Here is a 15044-nt window from a genome sequence, read left to right on the forward strand (position 1 = left end):
TCCGACATTGCACAAGTCACCTGTTTAGAAACTCTGCAGAAACTAGAAAACGCACACTAGCCACACACTCCACCAATGAGAACGAAGATAATACGTGTAACATAATTTAAACACAATAATTATCGATACACTGAAACAATAATACAACTAAATAATATTTTTAATTCACACAAAGCACGCGTTAACCAGCCAACTCAGTCATTCCGGGCACTGCATTCACCGCTAGGCCGTGGTCATGGATAACCATGCCGTGGTATTCACGTGCAGCTTGTAAACATAGACACGGCAACACCGTCCAATTACCATGGTTACGCGTCTCTCGTGATTGGTTGATTTGAATGGTTGCCATGGTAACATGCTAAAGGCGCCATTTGTCAGGTCGGAAGTTGTTTTGGACAGACCATAGTACTCCGCTTCACTCGCTTCGTTTTCCAGAGGCTGGCTCGCGAGTCACAGAATGCCGACGTATGCACTAAACGCAGTAGGGCACTATTGAGGATGGCCGTAGCCAATGATATTTTGTAAGAACTCTCGAAATACTCCGCACAACTGTCAGGAGAACTACAGTGTACAAGGGCATTTGTAGGTTTGTAGGGCACCTGATTTTGGGAGAAAGAGGACTACAAGCGCTCTGCCAACTGGTCTATCAAAGGGCTTTCAAGAAGGAAATGCTGTTGTTGATATTATAGAAGTTTTTATCTAGCCGATAGTGCTTCGGTCTGTTAAAAGTTTACCGCCAAACTCATCAGCATTCTACGTGTTCTATTAATCCGAAAGCTGTGTACATTAGCATTTGACTGTTTCATCTACTATTTATTAAATCTGTGGGGGAAAAAAAAAAAAACATTCGTCAAAATATTGGCGTAAGAAGTATCCTATGTTTTAAAACGAGAAAAAAATCCATTAATATTTGTAATGTAATTTCAATTACCGACTCTTTCAGTCCGAAGCCATTTAAACATCCGTGGTATCAATTGCTGCAATGTTTCAAATGGGTTTGGGAATAAATAAATAAACACTTTCCCTGTGAATGTGAAAATGTATTACTTAATTTATAGGCGCAAATAATATCTCTTATATACCGTACTGCATACTTGTAACAAAGAATGAGCTGTGACGCTGTAGAAATATCTGAAAAAAATTGTAGAGTGTCGAAATCTATAAAAAAAATTGTAGACTTCGGCTACAACCTCAATATAAAATCTTAGGAGAACATTATTTTAACGCCTTTAATCTATTTCAACATTTAATAATTTTAACAATTATGTCTTCTGTCTTGCACATTACAATGCAATGTCATTCGAGGACCTGACCCAAGATGTATCCATGCGCTTATGGTCACATAGACTAGTTGTAAGTCCTAAAAATGTGATAATTGGACGGAGTTTCGCAATAATAGACCAATCGACCATTTGAAAAAAAAAGAGAGAGAGAGGAGATATTTGCACAAATATGTTGATGGCAGACTAATTTAACTCGGAAAAAAATTAAGAATGCAATATCTGAATTTTGTTGATATTTATAAGCAAAAATTCGTTTATTGCATAAAATTCATTTATTTATTTTGCTTTGAAATATTAATTCAAATACTGATCTCTTATTAAAAATCGGTTAGCCTTTTTTTGGTATTATTTGTGCTATTTTTTGTAATAGTATGAATGTTATAATACTTCTTGCATAAAATGTTTTATATAAAAAAAACAGATTTATTTCAAAGGCCAATATCTCGAAACAGATTTTTGGCTCTTGAATCACTATTGCTAGTCGCCGTCCAATTGTTTCAACATAACAGGTTAAGTCCGTGAGGCATTCGTGAACGTAAATATTAAATGTACATACTAAAATAATGTAAATCATCATCATCACAGGGGGTAGCCCTTTGAAGAACTGTTACAGTCTACCAAAGTTTTCTTTACATTGTTTTTGAGGACGTCTCAACGACCTTTATCCTGTTGGTTTATAATTCAGGATTGATTTTGGTATTCTATTGTTTGACATTCGATTACCATGTTGAAGACAATTGTTTTGATATTGATGCATGTGAACCAGAACAGGTATAATTTCGAACTCGTTCAATACATCTTCATTTCGTTTCCTGTCCCATTTCGTATAACCTGCTGTACGGCGCAAGAATTTTATTTCACTGGCAGTAATGCGATTTTCATCACATCTTCGAAGAGTCCAAGCCTCACCGCCATGACATAGAACAGATCTCGGCAAGATTTTGTAGAGGTGGAGGCGTGTATGTCTTTGGACTAATGATGGTTTCATAATACTGTTGATTATACCCATAGATTTATTAAATTTTAGAATTTTGTCTCGTATATTTGATTTTGCCATAAATTATATTTTATGACCAAGATAACTGAATTCATTACTCTTTCTAATATTTGATTACTAATACAAATTTTGCTTGGTGTTGCTTCTTTTCCAAAAAAAACCCTTAACTTTAGATTTGTCTGTAGATATTACCATTGAATTCCTATCTGCTGTTGATTTCAAATTATACTGGGTGTTCATTTCAAAGTGTGTCATGATGTCACTGTTGTGAGTCAGCGATTTGAAGTGAGTTTCAGCTTTTATGTCAGAGAAGTTGCCTATTATTCAAGGCGTTCAATCTGAACTTGAGAACGTGTACGGTATAACTTGAACGTCGTAGCAACAGATGGCGGTCTCTACGGCCTGTGTGCTACCATAACCTCTTTCGAACTGTATTTTGCGCGGGAAAATCGTACGCAGGGTATTTATTATCATCGGTAACGGCAACATTCCACAACACAAATCAAATGCTCCGTGTCCATGTTGACCGTCGAAGTTAATGTCAACAAATACGTAAGTAATCGTCTTAACCCTCTCTCCATAAAGAAAAAAACTCACCTCAGTACGTGTTTCCAAACAGTTCACATTCCTGCCACTACCAGCGTTACCGTACGTACTCTTCAGAATGAACGCCGTACGTGCTAGGCAACTTCTCTGGCACATAAGTAATATGCCTCTGCGGAAGTGTAGGAAGATTGAATTCTCTAGGCTCATCGGCTAGCCACATGACGGCATACAGCGAGCCATGACACACTTTGAACTGAACACGCAGTATACAGACCGTTGTAGGTCATCTTCTGTAGAGGCTAAAAGTACTAAGTCATTTGCGAAGTTTAATGTATCTAAATCTATATGTCGATTTACAGTTATACAGTACACTCATGTCGTGTCAATTTAAATTCTTTGATGATAGTGTCCATATAAATATGAAATAAAAGTGGAGAAAGTCCACAACCTTGTCTAACACCTGAATATAGGCTATTTCCCTCCAAGGTGATAAAATAGGCCTATCTCCAGTTTTACTGCAATTGAAGTTTATTTGTATAAGTGAAATATGTTATGGATAATTTTATGTCGTACATTATAATTTAATAGTATGTTTAACAAGATATGGCGATTAATTTTATCAAATGCCTTTTTGAAACCTATGAAGGCGATATGCGAATCCAAAAATGCATATAGAGTGTTAGTTGGGAGACCGGAGGGAAAAACACCTTTGGAGAGGCCGAGGCGTAGATGGGAGGATAATATAAAAATGGATTTGAGGGAGAAGGGATATAATGGGAGGGACGGGATTAATCTTCGTCAGGATAGGGATCGAAGGCGGGCTTATGTGAGGGCGGAAATGAACCTTCGGGTTCCTTAAAAGCCATTTGTAAGTATGTAACTAAGTATGTGTGTTTCCACATTAAATTCTGTGTGTTTTCTATTAACATTTTCAAGGTAAAATATTCATCGCAACATGATCTTCCTTTTCGAAAACCGTTTTGTTCTTCTCCCAAAATACAATAACTGTAAAGTCTATTTTTATTATTTTTGCAAAAATTTTATATTTTATATCCGTTTTCAATAGTCTTATCCCTCTATAACTATCGCAGTTATTTCGATTACCTTTCTTATATATTGGAATTACAATAGATTTAGACCAACTTTTTGGTGGTTCTTATCCATTTCATATCAGATTCAGGAAAGAGAGGAATCTTAAAGAGGAAAGCTTGTCCTGCACATTTAAACAATTCTGTATTAAATAATGTAAATAATAAGTGTAAACAATAAATGAATCGGGCATTGTTAAAAAGCACTAAGTTAATTGTTGTCGAAATGGACATTTTGATGAATTTCTTTTTTTTTTTTTTTCAGAATTTAATATAAGATGAAACAAATCAATTACACTTTATAGCTTACTATTATCACGACGAGTGATATGTACTCGTAAACACATCAGAAACATACTTTAAAATTACTGAGTTAGTAGAACAGTTTTCTCGAGAATACTGAAAGAAATTACGTAGTGCCTTTTAATAATGATCGATTTAAATGTAAATAATACAGAAAACTAAGCGACAGCGATAATGATAGTCATGTTTAAGTTCACATCTCTTTAATTTCGTAGACTATCTAGTTCCTGTTTAATTTTACACGCTCTTACTGTGAAAAATCATATATATTTTGTTAAGTTGAATTGTGTTTCCTATCACATTTATAATTGAAGCGTTTTTAGAGTCTAAGTGCCAAAATCGTTATTTCACAGCTAATAATTTTAAAGGGAGAATGTAGGTATCGGTAGGTCCCTATTTCCGCCATGTTAGATTGGTGCACTTTATGTATTTAAGGTAGAACCATGCAATTTTGCACACTAGTAGACAAGATGTTTTTAATTATCCTTGGATTTTTCAGATTATAATGTTTGAAATATTGAGATTTTTCACCAAACATACCTACATTCTCCCCTCAAATGAATCCATGTGCCCTGCCCAATGCATTTCAGAAGGATTTATGGACTATCGAAAGCTATATTAGTACCAATTTATTCCAAGAGACAGCGCTGGGTCTATCTCCAGCAGCCCGTTCTTTGGGTCTATGTGCCAACGCTCACATAACCTGCTATGTTGTTGAATCTCTTCCCAGTCACTATTAACGTTTTATACAACAGCGTGATTAGGTATTTGTTGTGTGTTACGTGATATTTTGCTCTTGCTAAGAAAACTCGAAGAATCTCCTGAAATGAAGGAAAACCCTTTGAAAAAGAGGAAGAGAGGTGAAGGAAGTTTGGGTGCCTCAGAAAAGCAAAAGAGTAGGCTAATTCGAGAAAAGGAAAAACGCCTCGAAAATATAGTCCCATACATTCCAGAAGAAGCAAAAAGTTTTTACTTGGACATTATTGAAGTGTATGCTCTGGCTAGAGACTTGTAAAAGAACAGTTTTTACAAAAATATTGCACGAAGTTCATTTACTTTCATTATATTTTATTAATTATTTCTTTAGAATATCTTTTAATGTAAATGTCTATGTGTTCTCATTATTAAATGTCTTTAAAATGTTATTTTTTCAAGATTGAAATATGTCATGTTGGGTTTTTTTGAGTTGGCATATAGACCCTTTTGCTACTCTCTTTTTTACAAAAGACTTTAGTAATTTGGCACATGTTAATTTTGTAATGAATATGATATGAATCATCCTTAGACCTGTTTGTTACCTAACAGAAGTAATATGATGCTCAAAATATCCTAAATAAATGTCTAAATTTGCATTTCAAATGTTGTTTTTCTTTCTTTTCCACAAACCTAGTACTGTATATTTACCCTTATGAAACTAAACGCTCCAATTAATTTTAAAGCTTTAATAATTGTTGTTTAATATATTTCCCAACTAGTAGTGTGATATCTATAATTAAGTTGCGTACGGTATCCAAAAATTTCCAATTGAACTCAACGTCCCGAAATAGTAAATCATACGTCCATTCATCCCAGTTACAAAACAAGTTTAAATTTGTGCCTTAGTGTAGTCTATATTATTAATTTCTCTTAACCAAAACTTTTTCCGTAGTTATCGAGGAACCCGTCTCAAACGTTTATTCTATGTAATATAAAAATCATGAATTCAATGTAATGATACTTGAATTTCAGTGTTGATGTACTATTTTATTTCACATGAAGACCCACTAATTCTTTTCTGAAAATTATCATATTCCATATGCATCATTACTCAGTTAAATGACTCGTAGATCCTAATACGAATAAAGCCAGACTAATAATTTAGGAGACGGGTGACATGCAAAAACAACTTTTCAGGCATCGGAAATGTTGAAAACGTGACTTCAGCGAAAATGCATAAATATATTTTTTGCACCATCAAATTAGTTTCTATAATGAGAAATTATAAAGAATTTTTTACAGCTGTGTTATTATTTTAAATAAATATTAATAAATATTAAATAATCTTCGGATTGGAACAGCCATCATGTAACTCTTTAATTAGGTGTGCCCCACAGTTATTTCATTAGCGCAATGTGGAGCTGAGACGGAAACTCTTGCCTTCCCTCTCTTGTTCCACTGCCGCCATCGGCATCAAAGCTCGGTAGAGAGAACGCTATTACAAACAACGTTGTGTTCATAGTTGTTTTGTGTCTGGTATACTCTGACATTTTCCTCTCTCCTCACAAACCTTCCTACATATACCCTGAAGTCATAACAATCTGAATGTGATTCATTCATTTCATTTATCGTACTCGTATTTCATAGATCTTACATCAGCATTGTAGACCAAGTCAAAAGTTACACAAAAATTATAATACATAGTAAGCATATTAATTCAATTCACAATCATAAACAATACGTCAGTTGAATAGGGGTTCTGAGAATGGAAAAAATTTGTTAACTTTGTTCTAAAGTTTTTACGGTCCTTCAAAGTTTTTAGAATGGTTAGGCCTATTCGTCATTTTAAAATTTTACAGGACGAACAAAAATGAATATCTTAGTATCAAATATCGACACGAAGTAAATTCTTTTAACATCATGTATTTTAAGTACTTCCAAGAAGGTATGATATAATTGAAGACCAAAAATAAAAAGGTTGTAAGTTCCAAAGAGAAAAACTCTAGAAAACAGAACTTTCTTGTGCAACTTGTAATGCAATATCATACTTTTTCACTTCATCTGTCGTACATGAGGATTAGCGTGGATAAGTTTTGAATTCTGTATGTAAATTTGTTAATTTATTTCATAAAATATAATGTATAATTCATAATTTTGAAGTCTACTAACATTTTATTATTTTAAGTTAATTTTATTTCTAATCACTTCTCAATGTGCTTCTAACAAACATCGTGACTCTAAATAAAATTACAATAGGATTTATCCTCTTTTCTTAGTGTATTGAGCCAGGGACACAGACTTTTTGAAGGAAAAAAACTGATTTTAAAAAATATTGGCACTTACAACCTTTTTCATGTCCAGCTTTCAATTTTATTCTTTCTGTGACTGCTTGAAAAGAGTTTAATTATAATTATAAAACAACAGAATTGGGCCCTCCTTCTACAATATTGCTATTTTATAAATAAAATTTCTCTCAACCTCTATTATTCCTATAATTTCAACACAAAAAGTATTCTATGCTATTACATTAAGTAAATTCAAACAGATGAGACGTCATATCAAGAAAACTAGAACTTCAAACTACAAAATGTACCATATTGTGAACTTACTGAGTCATATTATTGAAATAACAGTCTCATGAATCGAAGCTTGCAGAAAAAGGGCTCAACTGTACAATAAATGACTGAGCAGTTCTTCTACAAATTGAAATACGGTGCTATTACAATAATGTCTCAAAAATAATAATTGGGCCCTTCTTTCACCATCTGAGGTATTAATTAGGGTAAATTAGGGTATGTTGGACAGTCGGGCATCTTGGACACACTGTACTTTAACGTGTTACCTCGCCACATTCTGCTAGAAGTCAATGACGGAAGTAGCCCCACTCGTGGCTACTTCCGTCATTGACTTCTAGCAGAATGTGGTGCCCACAAGTGGCGAGGTAACACGTTAAAATACAGAGTGTCCAACTTCCCCGACTGTCCAACAGACCCTAGTTTACCCTATGTGTTTTCTGTTGAAATTATAATTATGACTGGACCCTTTTCTACTGACCGGATGCGCCTTCTAAAAAAACTGAAAAATGAAAGAAATTATTTAAAAAAATACTAATTCGGTCCTTTTTTCAGTAGCCGCTTCAATTAGACAGCGCATTCAATAATGCATTACAAGAAAAGTGAACTCGATTTTATAACAACTGAGACTAACAGGGGATAGATGAAGATCTAATTTGTGTCTAGTATTAAAATTATTAATATTCTTTACTACTAATTAATGTATTTTGGTTTCTAATATAAAACATCATCAGGGAACGAAAGTAGATCCACTTTCAAGAAGGCCAACATTACTAAGTTTGGAAAATCTTTTTACATGATGTCCTTCCTTTTAAACACACCCTTCATTATTCTTAGAGGTTTCGTTTGTAAATCAAACGTGTGTTTCACATGATCTACCACAAAATATTAACCCATATTTCATTACGGAATGAAAGTATATGAAGTATGTCATTTTAAGTGTGTTCATTTCGCTATTGGAGGACAGTATCATAATACATAAAAGGAAGATCTCAGTTTAGGAGTAATACATTCTATGGTCTACCGCTGTGGTAAGGGTTAGCATTCTGATCGTTCAAAACCTGACTGGAACAAGTAACCTGGCTAAAGTTTTTTTTTTTTTTTTTTTTAATTGAAGTTCTTCCTCAACCAATTGAAGCAGAATTGCTGCTAACTTTCGACGTTGGACCTCGGAGGACTCATTTCGGAATAATAATTCCACTTCCTCTCTTTCATCATCATCATCATCATCATCATCATCATCATCATCTCCGTTTCTTTCCTATATTCCGGACTTGCTCCGATGTAGAGTCGCGACCGAACTTGGACTCCGTGGTATGTGGTCTTTAGTTGCTGGTGGTTGTGCTATATACCGTGCGCTGATGGTAGCTCGTGGGACCAGGGTTGAGGGACCGCGGTGATGTCTATGCGGAAAGTAAAGTGATTCTGCAGGCTGTAGGAGAGTTTGGATGCGGTCCGCAGGAGAATCTGTAGAGGGGAGGCTTAAGGGCACGCACACCATTCCATTGTGGATAGTACAAGGAGCCCACTCAAGCAGTCTACGTGAGAGGGCAGTCCCCATCCCCTCCCCTTAAGGGGGACTAATAGAATCGTATACGTCCTATATGTGTATAATTTCGCTAATCTGCATGCAAATAGAGTGCATAATGTTTCAAATCAGTTTTCAGCTCGGATCAATAAGTTTCATTCGGTACGTTGATTATCTCAAAGTTACAATGCTGATTTAAGATATTTGGAACACAATAAATAAAATAAAATTAAATTAACACTAACGCTAAGTTTATTTTTGAAAGCTACAATTTTTGCAGTGGAAGTGAAATTATTTTCCTTGTATTATTGGAATCATGCGTGCTAGTCTTCAGCCCGTTTAAGTATTCATAAATGTCTGCAATAGGCCTATATTATGCAAGTTTCATGATTGAGGTTTCGAGTTAAAAAAAATTACAAAATGTCATTTTATTTTGTTCTCTGAAGAAAATCAGTAGCTCATCTCGAAGTTCAAATATTTGAGTTAACTCTTTTCCCCTTTATAACGATACCCATGATAACCTAATCTCTAGGTCTCTAAATAAGAAGATAGCAAGCCGCATTCATCTACCCCTCGGTATGTTTGTGTTAATTCCTTGCAAACAAGAAGTTGTCCATTATTTGTCATTGTACTCATATCTTATAAATAATAACAATTGAAGAGTCCACTGCAAGAATGATCGATGTCACTTTCTTGTCGAAAATGAGCCAAGACTGTCAATGCATAGCTTAAGACATATAGAATGTACATACACAGTTATATGGCATTAACACTGATAGTCATTGTCCAGTAATGATCGGAAAATCACAGTTAAGCTTTGAGCGCTAAGCATTTCAAACTTTCAATTGCTTCTCCTGCAAAATGTATTTCAAATGGCATCCATTATTCTTGCAGCGGACTCTTCAATTGTAATTTTCGCAGAACCTCTGTTGGAAACTACTGTATTGCCTTTTACATCTTCATAACAGTGAAATAATGTAAGTAGGTAAACAGTAATCTCTATCATTGCGTCTGGGATCCCGAACCGGTTGGACAACGAAATTGCCCACATCAAGGCAATGCATAAAAATAATATTACAGGGATGGTACGAGCAAGTCCTATGGATAGCGATGTGAGCGTCATCATTCCCAGTCCCGGGGGGATCCTCTGAAAATGTAGAGCGTGAGCGATCATACCGCAGATAATATTCCCTCTGACATGCAACATTTCGCTGGCTTAGCTACTTCTAAAAACCTCGTAACGGCGTTTGTGGAATTTGTACAAGAGAGCAAAATAACTTATTCTTTTTATACTTCAGCTGTTACGCATTTTTATCTATAAAATATACAAACATTTGTAGACTTACGACGTATTACTAAGCAGACGCATTTTGAAAATATAGGCTTCAGAGATTTCAACATTCGGGAAAAATTGGACTTATGAGGTTTTAGAAGTATGCCGACGATTATATTAGTCAGTACACCGCAATGTTTTGAGAGCACGTTCTCATTTTTTATTTCTTTTTGCAGGTTTTACCATGTTGTCTCAACTACTAGGAGGGTGAGTATCGGAAGAAGAAAACAGTTACCAAATTGTCTAATAAAATTACGGAAGCGAACTTCTTTGCATGACAAAACATTAATTTTATATAAACGAAGTACGCCTAAAATATTTTTACGACTTTCCATATTCATAAGATACGGTATATCCTATACAACTGGTTAAAAATAGTTATTGTGGAGTATCAATGATCAAGTTCTGATACAGAATGTATGTAGGCCTAATACCATAAGCACTTTTGAAGTGCATGTGAAATGAAAATTCTTACAAGTGCAAAACGAGTACAGTGCTTGTTTCGGAATCAAGAAACAAAATATCGACGCAGTGCATTTAACAACCGCATAGAAATTTTGTTAATACTGAATAATCTGTAATACAGAGAACAAGTGTACCAGGTATGTCTGAACTGAGTGAAAAGTATAAGTTGAAAGTCTGTAAGATAACTGTTTTACAACGCAGTTGTATTTTGGTTTTGGTGCAACGTTTTTCTGGCTCTTTCGTGATAGAGTATTTTCGTGAAGCAAATCGATTCATATGTTCTGGATCCGTAAAAGCGGCCAGTTTCCTTTCACCTCCTTTTCACTTTGCCCTATTTTGTCACGTCCCCACTTCTGTGATTGAAGTGCTATTTTTCCCGCTACAAAACCAACGGAACAGAGTTAAAAAAGAAGTCAAGAATAATTGAATAACACTTCACCTATGTGTAACTCTTACGATGTTTACGTGTTGCTCTGTATTAAGTGGCAATATTTCTGAAAAAAAAATCCTGTAGAAGCTAGTTTCATTCCACAAAGGAAAGTGAACATAAACCTATTTACTATACTGAGTTGGTCACTGGGGCTCAGTTCAGGATTGGTAAAAATACACGGAATTCCTATACTGACCAGAACTAATTTTAATCTGGTAACAACTCGTTTTATTTGCTAAACTTGGTCTCAGTATGAAAAAAATATTTAAACTATTTCAATGGTTGGTTCATTCATTGTCTTCTGTTCAAGGGCAGGTCTTTCACTGAAAACCCAGCATTCACAAATCTTCCCCCTTTTCCGCCTTCCTGTTAGTCTCCGAATATGTAATGTTGTCTACCATCTGATTATCTTCTACGGTACCGAACTTTTCTCCCATTCACCATTCCTTCCAGTCAGTTGACACTTTCTTCTTAACTAGTGGTCCAACAAATTCCTCTTGCTCTTCCTGATCAGTTTCAACATTATTATTCTTTCTTAAGTTAGGTACCCATTATTTTCCTATGTTGCCTGTCCATTTCACACGCTCCATTCTTCTCTATATCCACATTTCAAATGCTTCTAACCATTACTTCGTTGGAATGCTCATGTTTCTGTCCCATAAAATTCCAAACTCTACATAAAGCTCTTCACTAGTCTCTTCATTTCCTTTGCCTGAGGTCCGCAGAAAACGCTCCTTTTCTGTTATAAACTTTCTTTGTCATTCCTATCCTCCTATTGACTTTCTGGTAGTAGCTCATGTTATTATCTACTTTTAGTGCACACCAAGTATTTGAAGCTGTCCACTTACTTTACTGCTTCGTTTGGATTTCGCACGTTTACCTTCTTCATTTTTCCTCCGATAATCATGGTCTTCGTCTTGTTTGCATTTATCTTCATCTCATACTACGCACAGTTGTTATTTATTTCCAGTAGCATATCCCTTAGCTTAAGTGAAGACAATATTTCGTTTCAAAATAGTTGGAAGTGGGCTTTGCAAGTCAGACCATTTCGCTGTGTTGCAGAACGTGCGAGTGCTGTGGGACGTCCAACGCGACGCTCCAGTCGGAGCACCTGGCGCACCAAGTGGCCATGCCCGCCATCATCGCGGGCGGCCTGCTAAGCAACCTGTTGTGCCTCGTCGTCCTCACTCGATCCTCCCTACGAGGCGTCACTTACACCTATCTGTCGGGCCTAGCTGCTGCCGACTTGGGCGTCATATTGTGCGCCATCCCCCTGGCGGCGCGTCGTGGACACTCGTCCCACGCCGAGCTGGCCGCCACCGGCACGTTCATGGCGTCCAGCACCTTCATCGTGGTGTGTCTTGCGGTTGACCGCTACGTCTCGGTGTGCGTACCCACCAAGCTGCGCGGTCCCCGCACGCGTCGCAACGCCCGCCTCGCAGTGGTGGCTTGCTACGTCGCGGCGGCGGTCGTGAGTTGCCCGCTGCTGCTGCCGGACACGATGTGCACGGACGAGATCGCTTGGTTCGTCTATCTGTGGGCCTCCGAGGCCGTCGTGCGCATCGCTCCAGCCATCGTCCTGGTTGTCCTCAATGCGCTCATAGTCCGCAAGTTTCTGAGCCTCTCCGGCAACAGACGACGGTTCCGGGCCGCGTCCGACAAATTCCGGACGCGTCATCTGCTGGACTCGGCACCCACCACAGGCCTCCGGAATCGCAGCTACCATGAGGAGCGGCACCTCGTGGCGCTGCTGTCATCGCTCGTCATTCTCTTCCTCGTCACCACGACGACGTCGGTGACGCTGTCCCTGTTCGGCCTGCGAGCAGCTGCCGGCGATGTAGAACTCTGCAAGTTCGCCTTCAATTTATGCGTGTACCTCGTATTTAGCAAGGAGTTCCGCCGCGAGTTCCTGTACGTAGTAAAGGGCTGCCCTGCCCACCAGCAGGCGAACGAGGAAGAAGCTCCGAGCCAAAACGGCTCCCCTGTGCCACACAGCCCTGACAACGTGCAGGCGATTGCGTGCACATGAATGTTACTGTTATCGATTTTCATGGCATCCCTTTATGTACGTGGTATTCTACAGTTTCTTTAATATGTGGGATCTACTGTACTTCAGGGATGAATTCAGGTTGAAATATAATTAAAATACACGACTTTATATTCGACATGGTTTTGATTCAAAGTATGTAGTTATGTTCTAACAACAATATGGTTGCATTAAAACCAAATAGCTCAAAATGAGTCAATTTCGTCTTGAAACAAACAGTGGTGTAGCATCGAGACTATTGAAATGGACGAACTCTGACTTCGATATACTATCTTCCAAGAAAATAATTCCTTAACATTTTTCTTCCATTTTAGCAGCTGACAATCCTACACTTAGGAAGATTCAATGACGTGCTGAATGAGCCACATTATGTGTGAATAATTCTTAATATCTTCCTGCTGTCACCTACAATAACGATTAAACTTGCATATATATATGTGTGTGTGTGTGTGTGTGTGTGTGTGTGTGTGCATATTTTAAAGTCGTGTCCTGCCACCTTGTGACGATGTGGTTACGCCACTATTCATTTCCGTTTCCTTTCTTGTTTTTTTTTTTTACCTTTTCCTATTTAGTTATATTTATTTAATTTATTCTTTGGTTTTCTTTATACAATATATATATATATATATATATATATATATATATATATATATATATAATATTTATGCTATTTTATTTATTCTCCATTCCTCTTTTCTTTCTTTTATTTTCGTTTCTTCCGAGAGCACGCATCTGGCGTGTGTCTGATTACCTTTTCGTCTTTTTGTTAGATGGCTCTGACGCATTCAGTGTTTCGTTATTTTCCCGCTAGGTTCTGCTTATATACATATATGCACTGTGGGATTGAGATTAAATGCATTCGTTGGGTCTCATTGCGTTGGAGATTAATTAATGTGATTTGTCCATTTGAATATTAATGGTTTTTGCGTTTTTCTCTCCCAAATTTTCTCTGAGAATTTGAGTCGAGTTGCGACTTGTGGGAAACGCACCAGAACGAGGAGACCAGGGGTGGCCCATGTAGGGTGCTGTATGACTGCAGCGTCCCGAGACAAATTTTGTATGTATTATTTATTATTTTTACTTCCCTTAGTTTTCAAAACATGTTCCGAGTTGCAAATTTTCCTCTGCTACAACAATCAAATAATGTCATTTCCTCCTCCGCGGGACTGCCAGTTATGCATCGTTCGCTTACTTTTCTTCCCCTTCCTCTTCTCACGATCCTGTTACCGGCTGAACTGGCTCTCAGCGGACTACATGGTCTGCAGTCTGCAGACGAGCGGCGAGCGAGTTGTATAGTTTGTATATTTTAAATGTTTTTCTATCGGAAGTGGATTACTATTAGTTACATGTGCAACAGTTTTGTTAATGTGTTTTCATCTTTTGAACAGTGCGTGTGCTCGCTATGAATAATTCAGTGCAATATTTAAAATCTACACTATTTAATACTTTAACACTGCATAAAAAATGTGAAATTAAAACATGTGGGAAACCGACACCTGTGTTGAATATTACACAGACAACATCAATCCGCCAGAAACAGTACACTAGAAGTTTTACTGCTGAAATTTACAGTAAATATGAGTGGATATGCAGTTGTGAGGTAAAAAAGAATGCACTTTTCTGTTTTCTTTGTCTTTTATTTGGAATTAAAGATGACGCAGCAAATATAAATAATTAAGGTAAGCTTTTCATCAATGCAGCTCCCCAAAGTATTAGCGGTATGAGCCGCCACAGGAGGAGACGGTAGTCCAGACC

General features: G+C 37.0%; 1 protein-coding gene across 2 annotated transcripts in view; it reads left to right on the top strand.

Moving 5' to 3' along the window:
* LOC138697127 (probable G-protein coupled receptor B0563.6) overlaps positions 1 to 13867 on the top strand; it is a 47905-nt gene extending 34038 nt beyond the window's left edge. The window contains exons 2-3 of one of the 2 annotated variants that reach the window (XM_069822712.1): positions 10524 to 10554; positions 12305 to 13867. In XM_069822712.1, coding sequence (XP_069678813.1) covers positions 10532 to 10554; positions 12305 to 13271 — 990 coding nt within the window. In that variant the 5' untranslated portion in view covers positions 10524 to 10531 and the 3' untranslated portion in view covers positions 13272 to 13867. The remainder of the gene's footprint in view (positions 1 to 10523; positions 10555 to 12304) is intronic. The other variant, XM_069822713.1, reaches the window with a different exon arrangement.
* The last annotated feature ends 1177 nt before the right edge of the window (positions 13868 to 15044 follow it).

Source organism: Periplaneta americana, chromosome 3 (assembly GCF_040183065.1).
Source record: "Periplaneta americana isolate PAMFEO1 chromosome 3, P.americana_PAMFEO1_priV1, whole genome shotgun sequence".
Classification (NCBI taxonomy): Eukaryota; Metazoa; Arthropoda; class Insecta; order Blattodea; family Blattidae; genus Periplaneta; species Periplaneta americana.